Source organism: Balaenoptera borealis (assembly GCF_965194805.1).
Source record: "Balaenoptera borealis genome assembly, chromosome: 9".
NCBI classification, from domain to species: domain Eukaryota; kingdom Metazoa; phylum Chordata; class Mammalia; order Artiodactyla; family Balaenopteridae; genus Balaenoptera; species Balaenoptera borealis.
Window position 1 is genome coordinate 61130635 of NC_138873.1, and position 18449 is coordinate 61149083.

The following is an 18449-nucleotide window of genomic DNA, read 5'->3' on the forward strand; positions in this document are numbered from 1 at the left end:
GGTTTTCAACTATGATCTCTTCAAATATTTTCTCAGTCCCTTTCTTTTTCTCTTCTTCTGAGACCCCTATAATTCGAATGTTGCTGTGTTTAATGTTGTCCCAGAGGTCTCTGAGACTGTCCTCAATTCTTTTCATTCTTTTTTCTTTATTCTTCTCTACAGTAGTTATTTCCACAATTTTATCTTCCAGGTCACTTATCCGTTCTTCTGCCTCAGTTATTCTGCTATTGATTCCTTCTAGAGAATTTTTAATTTCATTTATTGTGTTGTTCATCATTGTTTGTTTGCTCTTTAGTTCTTCTAGGTCCTTGTTAAACGTTTCTTGTATTTTCTCCATTCTATTTCCAAGATTTTGGAACATCTTTACTATCATTACTCAGAATTCTTTTTCAGGTAGACTGCGTATTTCCTCTTCATCTGTTTGATGTGGTGGGTTTTTACCTTGCTCCTTCATCTGCTGTGTGTTTCTCTGTCTTCTCATTTTGCTTAACTTACTGTGTTTGGGGTCTCCTTTTCTCAGTCTGCAGGTTCATAGTTCCTGTTGTTTTTGGTGTCTGCCCCTAGTGGCTGAGGTTGGTTCAGTGGATTGTGTAGGCTTCCTGTTGGAGGGGACTAGTGCCTGTGTTCTGGTGGATGAAGCTGGATCTTATCTTTTTGGTGGGCAGATCTGTGTCCAGTGGTGTGTTTTGGGGTGTCTGTGACCTTATTATGATTTTAGGCAACCTCTCTGCTAAAGGGTGGGGTTGTGTTCCTGTCCTGCTAGTTGTTTGACATAGGGTGTCCAGCACTGTAGCTTGCTGGTCGTTGAGTGGAACTGGGTCTTAGCTTTGACATGGAGATATCTGGGAGAGCTTTCGCCGTTTGACATTACATGGAGCTGGGAGGTCTCTGGTGGACCAATGTCCTGAACTCGGCTCTCCCACCTCAGAGGCACAGGCCTGACACCCATCCAGCGCACAAAGACTCTGTCAGCCACACTGCTCAGAAGAAAAGGGAGAAAAATAGAAAGAAAGGAAAAAAAAAGAAAATAATATAAAGTTATTAAAATTGAAAATTAAAAAAATATTAAAAATTAAAAAAATTTAAAAGTAATAAAAAGAAGAAAGAAAGAAAGAAGAGAGCAACCAAACCAAAAAGCAAAATCCACCAATGATAATAAGCACTAAAAAGTATACAAAAAAAAAGAAAAAAACGGACAGACAGAACCCTAGGACAAATGGTAAAAGCAAAGCTATACAGACAAAATCACACAAAGAAGGGTACACATACACACTCACAAAAAGAGAAGGAAAAAAGTATATGTATCTATATATTAAAAAAAGTAAAAAGGAAGAGAGCAATCAAATCAATAAACAAATCTACCAATGATAATAAACTCTAAATACTAAACTAAGATAAACATAAAACCAGAAACAAATTAGATGCAGAAAGCAAACCCCAGGTCTACAGTTTCTCCCAAAGTGCACTGCCTCAATTTTGGGATGATTTGTTGTGTATTCAGTTATTCCACAGATGCAAGGTACCTCAGGTTGATTGTGGAGATTAATCCGCTGCCCCTGATGCTGCTAAGAGTGGTTTCCCTTTGTCTTCTTTGTTCGCACAGCTCCTGGGGTTCAGCTTCGGATTTGGACCCACCTCTGTGTGTAGGTCGCCTGAGGGCATCTGTTCTTCACTAAGACATTACGGGGTTAAAGGAGCAGCTGACTAGGGGGCTCTGGCTCACTCAGGCTGCGGGGAGGGAGGGTTAAGGAATGCGGGGCGAGCCTGTGGCGGCAGAGGCCAGCTTGACATTGCACCAGCCTGAGGCGTACCGTGTGTTCTCCCAGGGAAGTTGTCCCTGGATCACAGGACCCTGGTAGTGGCAGGCTGCACAGGCACCCGGGAGGGGAGGTGTGGATGGTGACCTGTGCTTGCACACAGGCTTCTTGGTGGCGGCAGCAGCATCCTTAGCATCTCATGGCCATCTCTGGAGCTCGTTTAGGCAGTGCTCTGAATCCCCTTTCCTCGCGCACCCTGAAACAATGGTCTCTTGCCTCTTAGGCAGGTCCAGAGTTTTTACCGGACTCCCTCCCGGCTAGCTGTGGTGCACTAGCCCCCTTCAGGCTGTGTTCACGCAACCAACCCCAGTCCTCTCCCTGGGATCTGACCTCTGAAGCCTGAGCCTCAACTCCCAGCCCCAACCCATCCTGGCGGGTGAGCATACAAGCCTCTTGGGCTGGTTAGTGCTGGTTGGCACTGATCCTCTGTGTAGGAATCTCTCCACTTTGCCCTCTGCACTCCTGTTGCTGTGATCTCCGTGGCTCTGAAGCTTCTCCCCCGCCACCCCTGTCTCTGCCAGTGAAGGGGCTTCCTAGTGTGTGGAAACTTTTCCTCCTTCACAGCTCCCTCCTAGAGATTCAGGTCCTGACCCTATTCTTTTGTCTCTGTTTTTTCTTTTTTTTTTTTGCCCTACCCAGGTATGTGGGGAGTTTCTTGACTTTTGGGAAGTCTGAGGTCTTCTGCCAGCGTTCAGTAGGTGTTCTGTAGGGGTTGTTCCACGTGTAGATGTATTTCTGATGTATTTGTGGGGAGGAAGGTGATCTCCATGTCTTACTCCTCTGCCATATTAAGGTCTCCTGTAGTTGTAAATTATTATTTAGGTTATAAACATCCTTTACCTCAATACCTACTTTTCAATGAATTAATAATACGAAAATACATACATGTGTACATGTATATGTGTAAGCACTTACATACGTACATGTGAACATATAAAGGTGTACACAGATATATCCTTTCCTCTCTCATGTGGACTGTATTTCAAATAATATATTCTTAGAGCAATACTCAGGTGAACTTACTTTGACAGGTTCAAATTTTGGTATCCGTTACCTTGGTTTGCTCTATTTCATGCCAAAAAACAATTGCACATGGTTAGTTTATCAGTATTTGTTAAAGGAATAACGTTTTAAAGGCTTTTTTGGTTAGAAATATGGGTAAAGATTTTCTGGTGTTTCCTGTCTTGTATTTTTTTCTCTGAAGTGATATTGCATTGTTGCTTTTCAGATGGCCAAATTAAGAAAATCTATTAAATGGTACTTGGGAGGATTGAAACTTTTGTAAACTAATGTCTATCACTGCTCATATAAGAAAGGAATTGCTTTCAAACTTTTATTTGCAAAAATATTTGCTTTTAACTGTTTATTTTGCAGTTTTGTTATGTTAATTTAAAGGTGTACAGTCACTTTCCTCCTTCTGAATTAGTAAAATCTACTGTAGTTTTAAACAGAATTTATCTTATTCCACTTTTAGAACAAGTTATATATAGTCATCAGTTTATGAACCTGGCAGGTGACAATTTAACCAATGTCAGCCTATTTGAAGAACATTGTGAAAATCTTCTTTGTGATTTAATAAGCCTGTCCCTCAACAGGTATGATAAGGTAATGCTTTACGAGTTCATTTGCACTTTTGGTATTTAATGGCAATAGTCAGTACTTAATGCATGTGGTTTGACCCATAAGAATCTAAAATGGCTTACTTGTTAATTCTTCTAATTTTATATTTACTGTTATTTGGTAGGTGGTTGGGAAAAGAATTTGAGTTAAACATTTAAAACAGGCTGGAATTAGTGTTTTAGAGCTGTTTTAAAAAAAAATAGCCTTTTCCATTTGTCAAAAATAAATAAAAACAGAATGTTCATGATAATGATTGGAAATTTAATTTCTGTTCAAATAGAGACCAGCCCTTTAATAATCTGTTGTTTTGTTGTTATATAATAAAATAAATGAGTACTTAGCTAAAGTTAGTTGACACATTTAAAGAGAGGTTTTGTTTGGTTGTTTTCATAAAAGGTCTGGAATCATGGGGGAAATTACATCATTTTACTAAATTGCTTATCATAGCGTTTAATGCAGACAGTGATTTAAAAGTGCTATGGTATACATTTATTTTCAAGCAATGGAAATTTGTCGACTATCATCACTTATTTCAGGTTACAAGCATAAATGTTACCTATGGGAAATTGGGATTTATAATTTTTTAAAATTTAGATTGTGTTTTATGTATTTATTATTAATATTGTTTAAATCTAGTCTATGTATTTACAACTAATATAATTAGTAGATTGACCAGATATGATATAGTAATGTCTTGACTGTTGTTTTTTTTTTTTTTACTGTGTATTATGTTAGAAGAGTGTATGTAGTATGTGAAATAATGAACACATTATGAATTTCAGAAGTCTAGCTATACTTGCTATACTTACAGTGCCTATTCTCTGTATTATTTGGGGCCATTGAGGGTATATTTGTTACAAAAGTGGTAAAGTTGCCTAACCTTTATAAATTCCTAATAATTGTACTTACAAAAAAATTTAGTCTGCATTACAGTGAATCAAAATTTATTTTCTATTCATTTTCTTAGAAGTCTTTTTATTTGGCTGATGGATTAGATCAAAGTTTAGAAACCATGGCCCTGTAGCCAAATCTAGCACACCACCTGTTTTTGTAAATAAAATTTTACTGGAACACAGTCCCATCCTTTTTATCCATTATCTGTGACTGATGTTGCAGAACAGTGGCAGAGTTGAATAGTTGTTACAAAGACTATTTCACTATTAAAGCCTCAAATATTTACTATCTAGCCCTTTACAGGACAACTTTGCTGACCATTGGACTAGAGGATTAAAGCAGAGGTTTTTTTTTTAAGTTGAAAATAAAATTCATTGTGTTCTTTTGTTTTTTAAATGGAAATTTATTTTAAAAGTTAATGAAATGGTACTTTTTTTATAAACAGTTTTATGTAATTGAGCATAAATTTTAAGTCACCTGAATCATTCTTTTAAAACATTTGGGGAGATATGTGGCATGTAAAGTTCTGCTGTCTTATAAGTTACTCTTTTTGGTTCTTTCCTGCAGGTTAGGCCTTCTGAAGCATTAATGAGTCACCATTGCCCATGTCCATGCATTAAAGAATTATGGGTTCTACTCATTCATCTTCTCAACCACAGGAGTAAATGGTCTCTCTCAGAAGTAAGTTATAAAATTGATGTTAGTTATTGTTACTAGCTCTTACATTGAATTCATGCAGTGGTTTTGTCAAAGAAAAATCTTGCGAAGTCTTTCTTTATAATAAGACAACAATCACCACCAAACAGAGCATTAACTGAATACTAAATACCTACTATCTTTTTAACCCTAAATTGGTAATATGAAACATCTAGGAGAAGTAGAAGATTTGACTCTTTTATTTTCTCAAGTTCTTTTTTTTTTCTGTGAAGAATCTTTTAGGCCATACTTAAAAACCCTCTAGTAATCCAGGAAACATTTTAGTTAGGAAATGAGGCAGATTTAGAGTTGTGGAGAAATAAAGCACAGGTTTTTATTAATCAATTTTACAGTATCTTATTTCAAGGAAGGAGAAAGAAAAACACAAAGGGGAAGGTGGGAAATTTTACTTCACCTCATTCTGAATCAGGTCTTCAGAATGGGGCTTTATTTTATTTCAAGTGTTCTGGATTAGTAGAAAAAGAGAAATATTCATATGCAGAAGTAAATACAAATAATTCACTGTGAAATGATACTTAAAATGGTTTATGTTATATGTTCTTATCCAGTTAGGAGTTTAAAATAATTTCTTCCTATATACATTTTCAAGAATTTATCCATAAATTAAAAAAACTCCTCTGTAGCTCTTCAAGTTGAAAGCTCAATTCTAATATTTTAAAAATTTCTTTAAAGACACTACAAATTCAGGGAAATGTAAACGGATAGAACAATGAGATACCACTCCTATTAGAATGACCAAAATTGGGAACACTGACAACTCTAAATGCTGATGAGAATGTGGAACAACAGGAACTCTCATTCATTGCTGGTGGGAATGCAGAATGGTACAGCCACTTTGGAAGACATTTTGCTTGTTTCTTACAAAACTAAACATAGTTTTAGCATATGGATCCAGCAATTGTGCTTCTTGGTATTTACCCAATGAAAACTCATGTCAACACAAAAACCTGCACATGCATGTTTATAGCAGCTTTATTCATAATTGCCAAAACTTGGAAGCAGCCAAGATATCCTTCAGTAGGTAAATGGATAAACTGTGGTGTACCAGACAATGAAATATTATTCATCACTAAAAAGAATGAGCTATCAAGCCATAAAAAGACATGGAGGAACCTTAAATGCATATAACTAAGTGAGAGAAACCAAACTAAAAAGCTACACGCTGTATGATTCCAACTATATGACATTCTGTGAAAGCTAAAGCTATGAAAACAGTAAAAAGATGAGTGGTTTCTGAGGGTGGGCAGAACACAGGGCACTTTTAGGACAATGAAAATAATCTATATAATTTTAATAATAACTTTTTGGAGGTTTATAGTACTATATTTATTTTGAGTTATTTTAGTAGTAAATTTACGAGGTATAAGTAAAATAAAGTAAATTTACTATGTATAAATTTAACGCATTTTTACTTATTGAGTAAGAAAGTTGTTTTTCCATGGCATTTTGGTTTGTCAGTAGCATTAAGCTTTCCACAATGAGACTTAAATATTGCACAGTCTCAGCAATATTTTCCTTTGATTATTTTCCAGGATATTTTATTTCATTTACATGGTAAACATCGATTTTTCCATTTTCTGCAAAGTTTATCTTTAAGAATTTTATATTTTTTAGAATTGTTCTTATTTTATAAATTTTAGACTTGAAAGTATAAACTACATAGAGTTAATGAAGGCATGTTCATACTTGTTGCCCTGAGACTTTTTCTAGATTTTAAGCAGAAAAGTAGGCATAATTTAAAATACTATATTGTAGAAATTTGCATAGTAATATGTATTGTTTAACCTAAATGACTGTTATGCTTTTCATTTTATGTAGTAACCAGAATTATTTGTCTTAAAATAATGGAAATCTGAGGTCATTTCATTTTTTTAAATACAACTAAAATATATTATTCACAGATTTTGAAAGCTATTTTATTTTGAAAGTTAAATTAGAAGTTTCCATTCCTGACAGTAAGACAGTTTGACCTTCCTGCTAAAAGAATAATTAATCTAATCATGCTGGATATCATATAATAAGCATTTTAGATGTGTCAGTGAACTTGTTGAAAGTAAGAAGTATTGAGGCCAAATACTAAATGTAGGTGGGAATTCAGGTCAGCTGAACCTTGTAGCTGAGAGGCAGTTGCTGAATTATGTAAACTTGGAACATTAGCTTTCATATATTATAAGGTCCAAGAATAGAAGACAAAGCTCAGAATCAACTCAAGTTGGTAACCTACTATACACCAACTACCCATAAATCTGGGGCACCAAAAGGATGAACTAGAAGCTCAACTAAATTTGTAAGGAAAATTGCCTGTCTTTAACTGTGTTTCTTTTCAGTTTAAAATTGCTTCAGTGTATTTATCGTAAGCCAGCACTCACACAGTTTTATAGCCTGAGTTCATGTTGCTTAGGTTGTACTAAAAATTTCAAGCCAGTGACTTCTGAGTAGCCTTGGACAATGGGTGGACGCTTAAACCCACATCTTCTCATGTAACCTCCCCCAAAATATAGAATAGCAAGAACAAATAAAACTGCACAGAAACATGTTGATAGCATACCTGCAAGGTAAGAATGTTCAAAGCTGTAAATTAAAAGTAAAAGCCACCAAAGCACTACCACACCTTTCTGTCAAGCAAGGGCAGGCAGTCTGAGGAAAACTGCTCTGAGGAGAGAAGAAGAGAGCTAGCAGTAGCCGTAAAATTGGTCTAAAACCATTTCAAGAATGTGAAAAATACTGGAAAGGTTTCTTGTAGATCAGAAGGATAGGAACATAAAAGTGTGTGCAGAACATGAGGCAGTCTTTGAAGGTAGAGCTTCTGGAGAATAAAAAGGCAAAAAGGGAGTGGTTCCCCCTTGGTGATTAGGTGGTGAAGGGGATAGGAAGTAAAAGCATAGAACAATGTCTCTTGTAAAATAAAAAAACAATCAAAGGATTCATACCTACTCTCCCACCACCACCACCACCAAAAAAAAAGAAATCTAGTAAAGAAATGGGACTTTGGTACATTGACAAAAGAGGGCTTCACTGAACTAGGAATATTTTAGAGTAGTCCAAACCTGCAAAATGAAAAGAAGGAAACTAAGCAAGTCTTTATAAAGTTACTACAAGGAAACAGAATTGATTTGATATACTTTAGCTGAGGATACCCTCTTCCCCAGAAACAACTATAATGCAGAAGAAAATCCTAAGACAATACTCCAGACTGAATTAAGGAGATAAGCATTTGGGGCTATAAAAAAAAAACAAAAACAGAAAAGCACCTTGAATAAGATTTTCAGATTTTAAAACAGATAGACCAAAAGCTAGGAATTAATGAAAAGAATAAACTGAAGGCAGGAGAGAAATGGAAGAAAACATCATTATAGAATTGAGTAAATTACAAAGTGCCCAAGGAGAATAGACTCAAATGAAAATTTAATAAGGGGCATGGAAGAAATGCAGGAAAATAACCAAGAGAGTAAAAATGAGATAAAAAAAGGAATATAAATGGTTAGAGAGAAAATGGTTGAAATGGGAGATAAGCAAAGCAGAAATAACCATATGTATAAATGGAGTCCCTAAAAAAACCCAAAACAATGGGATATACCTAACACTCAAAATTATTATCCAAGAAAATATTCCAGAAGTAAAAGAAGACCCAAATCTACATATTGAAATGGCCTGCTTGCTAAGTGGAAAGATTAATTCCAAATAATCCATCCTGAGACATATTGTAAAACTATTTGACTTCAGACATATAGGAAATATCTTCCAGTCCTGAAGGAAATCTTCAAATCCTCTAGGCTAAAAGACTAAATTACTTAGAAAAGCTGAATAAGTTGACCTGCACTAGACTTCTTAAAAACAACATAAAACAAGGCAACAGTAGAGCATTTAAAAAGACTCAAAAACCCTTCCTCCTTGTGAGGACACAGCAGACGTCTGTGACCTGGAAGAGGGCCATCATGTGACCATGCTGGCACCCTGATCTCGGACTTCCAGCCCGAGCATTGAATGAAATACCAGTATGGCACAATAGAACAAGCCCTCAGTTTAAAGAAAAGCGAGGTAGGGACTTCCCTGGTGGCGCAGTGGTTAAGAATCCGCCTGCCAATGCAGGGGACACGGGTTCAAGCCCTGGTCCGGGAAGATCCCACATGCCGTGGAGCAACTAAGTCCATGTGCCACAACTACTGAGCCTGTGCTCTAGAGCCCATGAGCCATAACTATTGCGCCCACGTGCCTAGAGCCCGTGCTCCACAACAGTAGAAGCCACCACAATGAGAAGCCCGCGCACCGCAACGAAGAGTAGCCCCCACTCGCCGCAGCTAGAGAAAGCCCACGTGCACAGAAATGAAGACCCAACGCAGCCAAAAATAAATAAATAAATAAATTTATAAAAAGAAGAAAAGGAAAGCGATTTAGTCCCACCTTTTGCTCTATGGAGGTTATATGGACTCTAACTATGACATACTCCCTCAATAGAATCTCAAGACCAAGAAAAATTGACCAAACAAAAAGGAAACAAAACAAAAAATTCCTTCTAAAACAACAAAAAAGCAAGTTAAAAATTACTCTTTGTACTATCAGACGGGCAATGGCTTTGGGGGACCAAGATGGATGTGGATAAGCTGAGAAAGAAAAACTGAAAAAGCAATTGAAAGATTCAGGAGGAACAGGGAAGCTTTTCTCTTTCATTCACTCAGGAGTTAATGATATTGCAGGAGATGTGATCATTCCCCTGAATGCTGACAGAGAGCTAAGCTCTATATAGAACCTATTCTTAGGAGCTTTCCAGACTGCTGAAAGCAGAGATTTTTTTTTTCTGTCTTGTACATGATTTTAAAAATTTATGATGTGTCAGCGCTGATTTCTGTTTATTTTTTTAAAAGAACAAATTATATGTGTGCGTGTATATACGTGTGTGCACGCAAGCTTACATTCTTCCAAAAAGAAGTATTTAATTCCTTCTCTCTTTAATTCCAAAGAACAGGACTGCCTACCCTCCGTCCTGTTCTTTGGAATGAGGGAGGGGAAGACTGAATGGGATTTTGAGTCTTCCCACTGAGAAAGGGACATTTTCTGGAACCAAGTCAGTGTTCAAAGGACTAATGCTCTAAGGAAATTGTCCAAAGGGGAGCAGCAGTTCAGGGTTATTAAGTTATTTTCAAATGTTGTCTGGACTGCTGCTGCTGACCTTTGTGGAGGCAACAAGGTGCTGCTTCCCAGGGGGACAGGATAGGAAGCAATTAGAGAAGCCTAGGAGAGGATCAGGAATGTTTGGGAATTCACACATAGCACAAATTATGTGGGAACTCCAAGAATGAAAATAAACTAATATGATTAAGGGCATATTTTTATCCCAGAAAATATTTTAAAATGTAGCTAATACTGGCTATATCTGTATGAGTGCATTCTTAAAAACTCAACACTCAGTACCTAGTAGATGTCATTTAGACTTAAATTTCACGGAAGAAAAGGAAAACTAATGAGTATTTCTTGAGTGATATGTGGGAGTGGACATATATACATTTTCTACCTTATTTACTAGGTGGATATCTGAGTAGCAGTGAGAAAATTTCAGCTATGTCTTGGTTTTGAAATAACCATTCTCCAGTGAAAAGAGAATGGTAAAATGACTGATTCTAGGTGGGAGCATGCAAAATAAAAATGAGTCTGGAACCTTTTGTACCAGAAACTAACGAGGTGCTGAAAAAATGATGAGGACTTGTCAAAAGGACACAAGGGCCAACATGAAGATCTCCCACACACCAAATCTGGGATAATTCAAGCAAAAAAATAAATGATAGCAAAGGACTGTAATCTGTACAGTAAGGATTTGTGAGTCTTTAGTGATATAAATAAATGGAGAGAAGGGAAACTTCTTAGTAAATGTAGAAATAATATGGAATTTGAAAATACCACTTGACAATCCTCATAGTAATTGTTTCAGGCAAGAATCCTCAATGGCTGTCAAAAATATGATGAAAAGCACAGTATTTACATAGCTTGATAAGTATCTCTGCACAGTATTTGTCTGTTACAAAGGGAGCAGTAACTTTGCAGTGCAGAACATCTAGCAGATACCGCCTTAACCAAGATATCAAAGTTAACCAATAATACGACAAATTGAAATTATGTACCCTCAATGTGATGCATTGAAAGAATAAAAATTTTTTTGATATTCCTGCCAAAAATGCATCGTGTGAATCTAATCATGAAGGAATACTAGTCAAACCTAAATAGCTGGCCTACTCTTCAAGAACATCAGGGTCAGTCATGAAAGATAATCTGAACAACTGTTACAGATCAAAGAAAACTGAAGAAACACGGTAGATAAATGCAGCATGTGAGACTAGAGAGAATATCTGATATACTTCTACGTATAGTTCCAAGGGAGAGGAAGTAGAAAGTGGAACAGAAAAAATATGTGAAGAGAAAATGACTTAAAATCTTCTAATGTTAATGAAAGCTATCGTATTAAAAAGCCCAGTGAATTCCACCTAGGGCAAATAAAAAGAAAAACATACCATGATACATCATAGTGAAACTGCAGAACATTGGAGACAAAGAGAAGAGATTAAAAGCATTCACACAGAAAAATGCTACTTTCAAAAGAATGACAATTAGACTGACAGCTGATTTCTCAACAGCAGTGGAGGCCAGTGGGAATGATATCTTCATTGAATTAAAACAAGGTAATTTTCAACATAAAATTCTTCATGCAGCATTTCAAGACTGGGGTGAAACAATTTTCAATGAAACAAAATTGAAGGGAATCCTGAAAGATAAATTTTAGGCAGAAGAAGGAATAAAGTAAGTGGTAAATGTTCTGTATAAATCAATAATATAATCTAATGGGATTAAAAAATAAAATACATGGTAATACTGGCTTATAAATTGGGTAGGGCATAAATGAGTTAGAGTATTTTAAGGTCCTTGTTTTGTCCGAGAGAAGAGCAAGATATATATTAACTTACCAAGATATTTGAATGTATGCTGTTGTTTCTAAGATACCACTAAAAGAAGAGAAAGTAGGTTATTTAACTTACAAGCTAATAAAGGGGAAAATAGTGAAACAGTCAACCCAAAAGAAGGCAGGAAGGAGGTATAGGTGGAAAAAATAGACGTATAAATAGAAATACAGAATAAGATGGTACGTTTAAAACTAAATATATGAGTTACATTACATTAACTGCAAAGGTACTACTAATTGCTCATTTAAAACATATACTGTCAGAACAGACTGTAAGCTGTTTATAAGAGAATCTAAAACGAAATTCAGAAGGATATGCAATTGATAGAAAAAAGATATAAGAAAGGTAATGTATTAAACTAATATTGGAGAAAATTAGACTTAAAACCAATGAAAGCATTAAGTCATTTCATGCTGATTAAAGGTCCAATGCACCAGGAAGATAAAATATATTTAAATTTTATGTGACTAATAATATGCTGTTAAATGTAGAAAATAAACACTGACAGAACTACAAAGAAAAATACACATATGCTTAGAAATACTGAAATGCATTTCTAAATAACCCATAGGTGAAAGAAGATATCATGGAAATTATAAAATATCTTGAAGTAAATGATAACTAACATACTACTAATTAAAGCTTTGGGACTGCAGCTAAAGATATAATTAGTGGGAAATATATAACTTTAAATACAAATGTTAGAGGAAAAGAAGTTGAAAATTAATGAGCTAAGAAATCATCGTAAGAAGTTAGGGGAAAAAATTCCTGTATCGTAAACCCAAAGAAAATAAAAGGTAGTAAATAAGACTAACACAAATTTATGAAATTGAAAACAACAAAGATGATCAAAAGATTGAAAGATCAAAACAGTCAAAAGTTGGTTCTTCAAAAACATTACTAAAATTGGCTTATCTTTCTTGAGATGATTACAAGTCAGTACTAGAAATGAAAATGGAAACATGCCTTCAAACTCTGCAGATATTAAAATATCTGATAATATCAAATATTTATATAAAATGGACAAATACCTAGAAAAAAATCTTACTAAAACCCATCAAATGTTCAACAACAGTAAATTAGGTAAATAGTTTATCTTATAGTCATATATTGGAATACTCTGATGAACTATGGCTATACTCACTAATATGGGTAAATCTCACAAATATAATGTTGAGGAAAAGAAGTAAGTTACCAAAGAATAGAAACAAGCTACGTAAGAATACAAACACATTAAAAAAAAAAAACAGGTGAAGCCAAACAATATGTGATTGAGACATGTATATCTATGTGGCAAAACTTAAAAAACTAGGGAATGATATATTATAGAAGTCAGAATAATGGTTACTCCTGGATGGGAGAAGATGTGATTGTGGAAACTGTAGGAACTAGTCATTTTCTAATTTTTAACCTGGGTATTTTTATTATTCTCTAAGTTTTATATATGTGTTTTGTATTCTCTTTTGTGTGTATATTTCCTTACAAAAATGAAGGAAAAAACCCAAATCAAAGGTTATTGGATCAGTGTCTGAATTTAATTGAATCATAATACCTCTTTTTCTATAGTCATTTTGGAACTGTTTGAATAAACTACTGAAAACGCTCTTTGAAAAATCAAATGACCGAAAAAGACCTTCTGTGCCTGTAATCCAGCCCAGGGATCCATTGGGTTTTAGTTGGTGGATTATTGCTCATGTAGCATCATTTTATCAGTTTGATCGCCATGGAATACCAGATGAAATGGTAAGATTTTATTTTTTCAAACTTTCTTGTATTATCAATCAATATGTATTTTTTGTAGGCAAATTAACAAGTGAGCAGAAACAACAAAAATCAGATTATAATCCTACAGAAATCAACTCAGCTTCTGAATCTAGAAGCTGTAAACCTTTCTGTAAACATCTTGAAAATGATAAACTTTGTTTTTATTGTTTGTTTAGGGAAAAGACTTGGGATCTAGTCCTGGCCTGCTACTAAGTAGTTTTGTGACCGTTAATAAATTACTTAAACCTTTCTGGGCCTCTGTTCTCTCATCCAGAAATCACGGGACTGGATTGTTCTGTTCAGATTTCTTCTAGTTCTAAAATCTCTAAGATTGCCGAAGGGAAAGCCTACATCTCTAGAAATGAATTAGAGAAGATATTTGTGAAGATATTTTAATCTATTAAACAACCATGAAGTTGCTTCAAGTAAAAAGACAGAGATTTTAACTAGTATATTAATTTCTAGTTAGAAACATTTTTTTCAGTGTTATTTAAAAAGCCCTATGAAATAAAACCAGCTGGTAGATGTATTTATTTGAAACCCTATTTGTATATAACTTCTTCCATGTTCAGAAGTAATATAGTATTATATTAACCCATCAGTTCCATAAAATAAGCATGTCTGTATTTTCAAAATTGGTCTTTTTTTCTGGCAGTGGTTAACAAGCCTGGCTGATCAACAGACCTATCTGTGAGTTTTTAAAAATTCAGATTTCTTAAATCTAGAGATCCTGTTTTAGTACTGTAATCTGGTCTGGAGTTTGGGAATTCTTATTTTTAAAAAGTCCCTTGGATCTCATACTCTTATCAGGTATAGGAACCTTTGCTTTATGAAACATGTTCCTTGATGGACTTCACAGATTTTCCTCTTTTTGGAATACTGGACAGAGCCCAGACATCATCCGTGGAATCTGAGGGTCAGTTAGTATTGACATAGTGTCCTAGAAATGGAAAGGGCCTTAGAGGTCCTCTAAGTGATTCCCTAGTAATAAAAGGTCCTTTAGGAGATCACAAGATATAGTAAGATAAGTCAGAAAGTGCTCTGAGAAGTCCACACACAGCTCAGTATCGATGTATTTAAGCATTCTACCAATTCATTGAGAGAGATCAATAAGATCAATAGAATGAACTTCTCAGAGAGAAGGATCATATGTCCTTTGTTTATGCACATGAGTCCTTCCCATACTGATACATGGTAACTGATAAATGCCATTATTACTGTAGTAGTCCTTTTATTGAGTATTATAATAGAGTTAATATGGTTATGTTTCACATCTTTTAGTTCTTAAAATACTAGAACAACAATGAAAGAACTCAAAAAATTTACCTATAATTCAAAGGTCTTTACATAAGCATTTTTATTTCTCTTACCACCCAACCTTAATTCTTCCAAATACATATTTCTGCAGTGTAAATAAATACAGTAATTAGGTAAACACTTCTGAGTTCCTACTGAGTGGCCATCGTAATAATGGGTGCCCGTGATAGGATACACATGAAATAGATTGTACTGCCTCTTGCTTCAAGGAACATGCTTTCAGGTTATTAATGCTTGCTGGAACTGCCATTAACGCTTATTTGAGTGAATGGTACATTTCAATAGTGGTTGATATTGACCCCCACATGCTCCCAGTATGGTAGGTAATCTAGCCACATTAATATATATCATTAGTATTACTATTGTAATGTTGAATTGTACTGGTACAACCACCCTATGTTGCATTGCTGAAATCACTCTTCAGTTTCATAGAGGGAACTCCGTAGGACATTATTGCTTTTATTAGCTCTGGATCAAGATAGTGAAAGAATTCTCTGTATTTAAAATAGCTTAACCTTTGTCAGCAGTTCCTTTATGATTTTCTTTTGCCAAGATACATATGTTTTTTTAAATCTTAATTTTTAAAATTATGTAGAAGGTTTTAAGAGGAAAGAGCCATGGTATTTGGGAAAAAAAACCCACCTTTTGTATGATAAAATAATAAAGATGTGTAATGTGTATGTGTATATGTAAAATAGACTTTGCCTTTATTCATGAGTCTTCAAAGAGTTTCAAACGTTTCTTGACTTCTTAATGGCTTTAAAAGAAAAACTTAAGTTCTCCAGTTAATGATAGTCTTCATTAGGGGTGATAACCTTTAGCATATTGCATTTGCAAAGTGTTTAATATCTCAGAGTGACTATTTGGTTTTTATCTCAATGAAGTGTTATGCAGTAGGCAAGAAGTTAATATTATATCCATTTTACAGGTAAAGAAACTGAGGTACACAGTGGTTAAATATCACCCTATTTTTATCACTTAGATAAATTTGATATGAGAAACTTTCTGAAGACTTCCTCTCATGAATAGGTCTCTGGTAGCGTAACCATGTGTACCAGTCTGCCAGGGACAGTCCCAGTTTATGCCCATTTTCCCTTCATCCTGTCTGGTTAGTTTTTTCCCTTTTATTCTCAAAAGTGTCTCAATTTGGTTTATAAATCATATAATCATTTTAATCTATGAACATAAAGGTGTATTGACTCATTCTTTCAGAGAGATTATATAGGATTTTAATTTGTTTCTGAGATATACTTAGATCAGAATTTTGAAAATTATCTGAATTCTTTTTTTCTCCTGATGATGTATTAGCGTAGCCAGCTACCATATAGAAAATGGTTATGCATTAAGCATGCTTTATTCCACTAAAGAATAATCTGGTGTGAGAGGATGGTATGAAGTAATAATAGTTAGTCATATGTTCTGCAGCAGAGAAATACCTCTAGTCTTGTGATAATCATAGAGATGTTTCAGTTTTTAAATGTGAACTGCTTTTGCCCTGAAGGTTAATGTGAAATCTTTACATTTTAAATAGGTTTGAGTTATGGTTAATTTTTTTTAAGTTTTTGCAAATTGGACTTTTGCTGTATGTGGATTTAAATCACAGAAGTTGCCAATTCCTTAATACAGACCTATAAGGAAAATTTGGTATCTCACTTCTCATACTAGAGACTTTAGATTTTTATATATTTCTGTTTAATGCTTTTCTCCCAACCTAGATAAGAGTGTGTTAAACTCTTACAATCCCAGTCATCTATTTTATTTGTTTTTATTTATTTTTTTAATTGAAGTGTACAGTGTTTCAAGGGTACAGCAAAGTGATTCAGTTATATATATTCTTTTTCACATTCTTTTCCATTATAGGTTATTACAAGATGTTGAATATAGTTCCCTGTGCTATACAGTAGGTCCTTGTTGTTTATCTATTTTATGTATAGTAGTGTGTATCTGTTAATCCCACAGTCCCAATTTATATCTCCCCCTCTTTCCCCTTTGGTAACCATAAGTTCATTTTCTATGTCTGTAAGTCTATTTCTGTTTTGTAAATAAGTTCATTGTATTTTTTTTTAAAGATTCCACATATGAGTGATATCATATAATATTTGTCTTTCTCTGACTTATAGGTCCATCCATATTGCTGGAAATGGCATTATTTCATTCTTTTTTTAATGGATGAGTAAAATTCCATTGTGTGTGTGTGTGTATGTGTATATATATGTATACATATATATATATGTGTATACATATATATACACATACACACACAGCACATCTTTATCCATTCATCTGTTGATGGACATTTAGGTTGCTTCCATGTCTTGACTATTGTAGGTACTGCTGCATTGAACATTGGGGGGCATGTATCTGGAGTGGGATTGCTGGATCATATGGTAGTTCTATTTTTAGTTTTTTAAGGATCCTCCATACTGTTCTCCATAGTGGCTGCACCAACTTACATTCCCACCAAGAGTGTAGGAGGGTTCCCTTTTCTCCATACCCTCTCCAGTGTTTATTATTTGTAGACTTTTTGATGATGGCAGTTCTGACTGGTGTGAGGTGATACCTCATTATAGTTTTGGTTTGTATTTCTCTAATAATTAGTGATGTTGAACATCTTTTCATGTGTCTGATGGCCATCTGTATGTCTTCTTTGAAGAAATGCCTACATAGGTCATCTGCCCAATTTTTGATTGGGTTGTTTGGTTTTTTGATATTGAGTTGTTGGTATATTTTGGAAATTAATCCCTTTTTTATAGCATCATTTGCAAATATTTTCTCCCATTCAGTGGGTTGTCATTTCATTTGTTTTATGGTTTCCTTTGCTGTGCAAAAGCTTTTAAGTTTAATTAGGTCCCATTTGTTTATTTTTGCTTTTGTTTCCATTACTCTAGGAGACGGATCCAAAAAAATATTGCTGTGATTTATGTCAAAGAGTGTTCCTCCTATGTTTTCCTCTAGGAGTTTTATAGTATCTGGTCTTACATTTAGGTCTTTAATCCATTTTGAGTTTATTTTTGTATATGGTGTTAGAGAATGTTGTAATTTCATTCTTTTACATGTAGCTGCCCAGTTTTCCCAGCACCACTTGTTGAAGAGACTGTCTTTTCTTCATTGTATATTCTGGCTTCCTTTGTCATAGATTAATTGACCATAAGTGTGTGTGTTTACTTCTGGGCCGTCTATCCTGTTCCATTGATCTATGTGTCTGCTTCTGTGCCAGTACCATACTGTTCTGATTACTGTAGCTATGTAATATAGTCTGAAGTCAGGGAGCATGATTCCTCTGGCTCCATTCTTCTATCTCAAGATTGTTTTGGCTATGCAGGGCCTTTTGTGTTTCCATACAAATTAAAAAACTTTTTGTTCCAGTTCTGTG

The 18449-nt window shown here is 34.8% G+C and overlaps 1 protein-coding gene across 6 annotated transcripts in view; it reads left to right on the forward strand.

Annotated features, from left to right (window-relative positions):
* The window catches only part of MMS22L (MMS22 like, DNA repair protein), a 194175-nt gene that overhangs the window by 26251 nt on the left and 149475 nt on the right, over nucleotides 1–18449 (forward strand). For all 6 annotated transcript variants that reach the window (XR_014248429.1, XR_014248430.1, XM_082405195.1 and 3 more), the window contains exons 8-10: nucleotides 3292–3422; nucleotides 4899–5012; nucleotides 13562–13738. Coding sequence is in view for 4 of the 6 variants with exons in the window: in XM_082405195.1 (XP_082261321.1) it covers nucleotides 3292–3422; nucleotides 4899–5012; nucleotides 13562–13738 (422 nt within the window). In the remaining 2 variants the exon portion in view is untranslated. The remainder of the gene's footprint in view (nucleotides 1–3291; nucleotides 3423–4898; nucleotides 5013–13561; nucleotides 13739–18449) is intronic.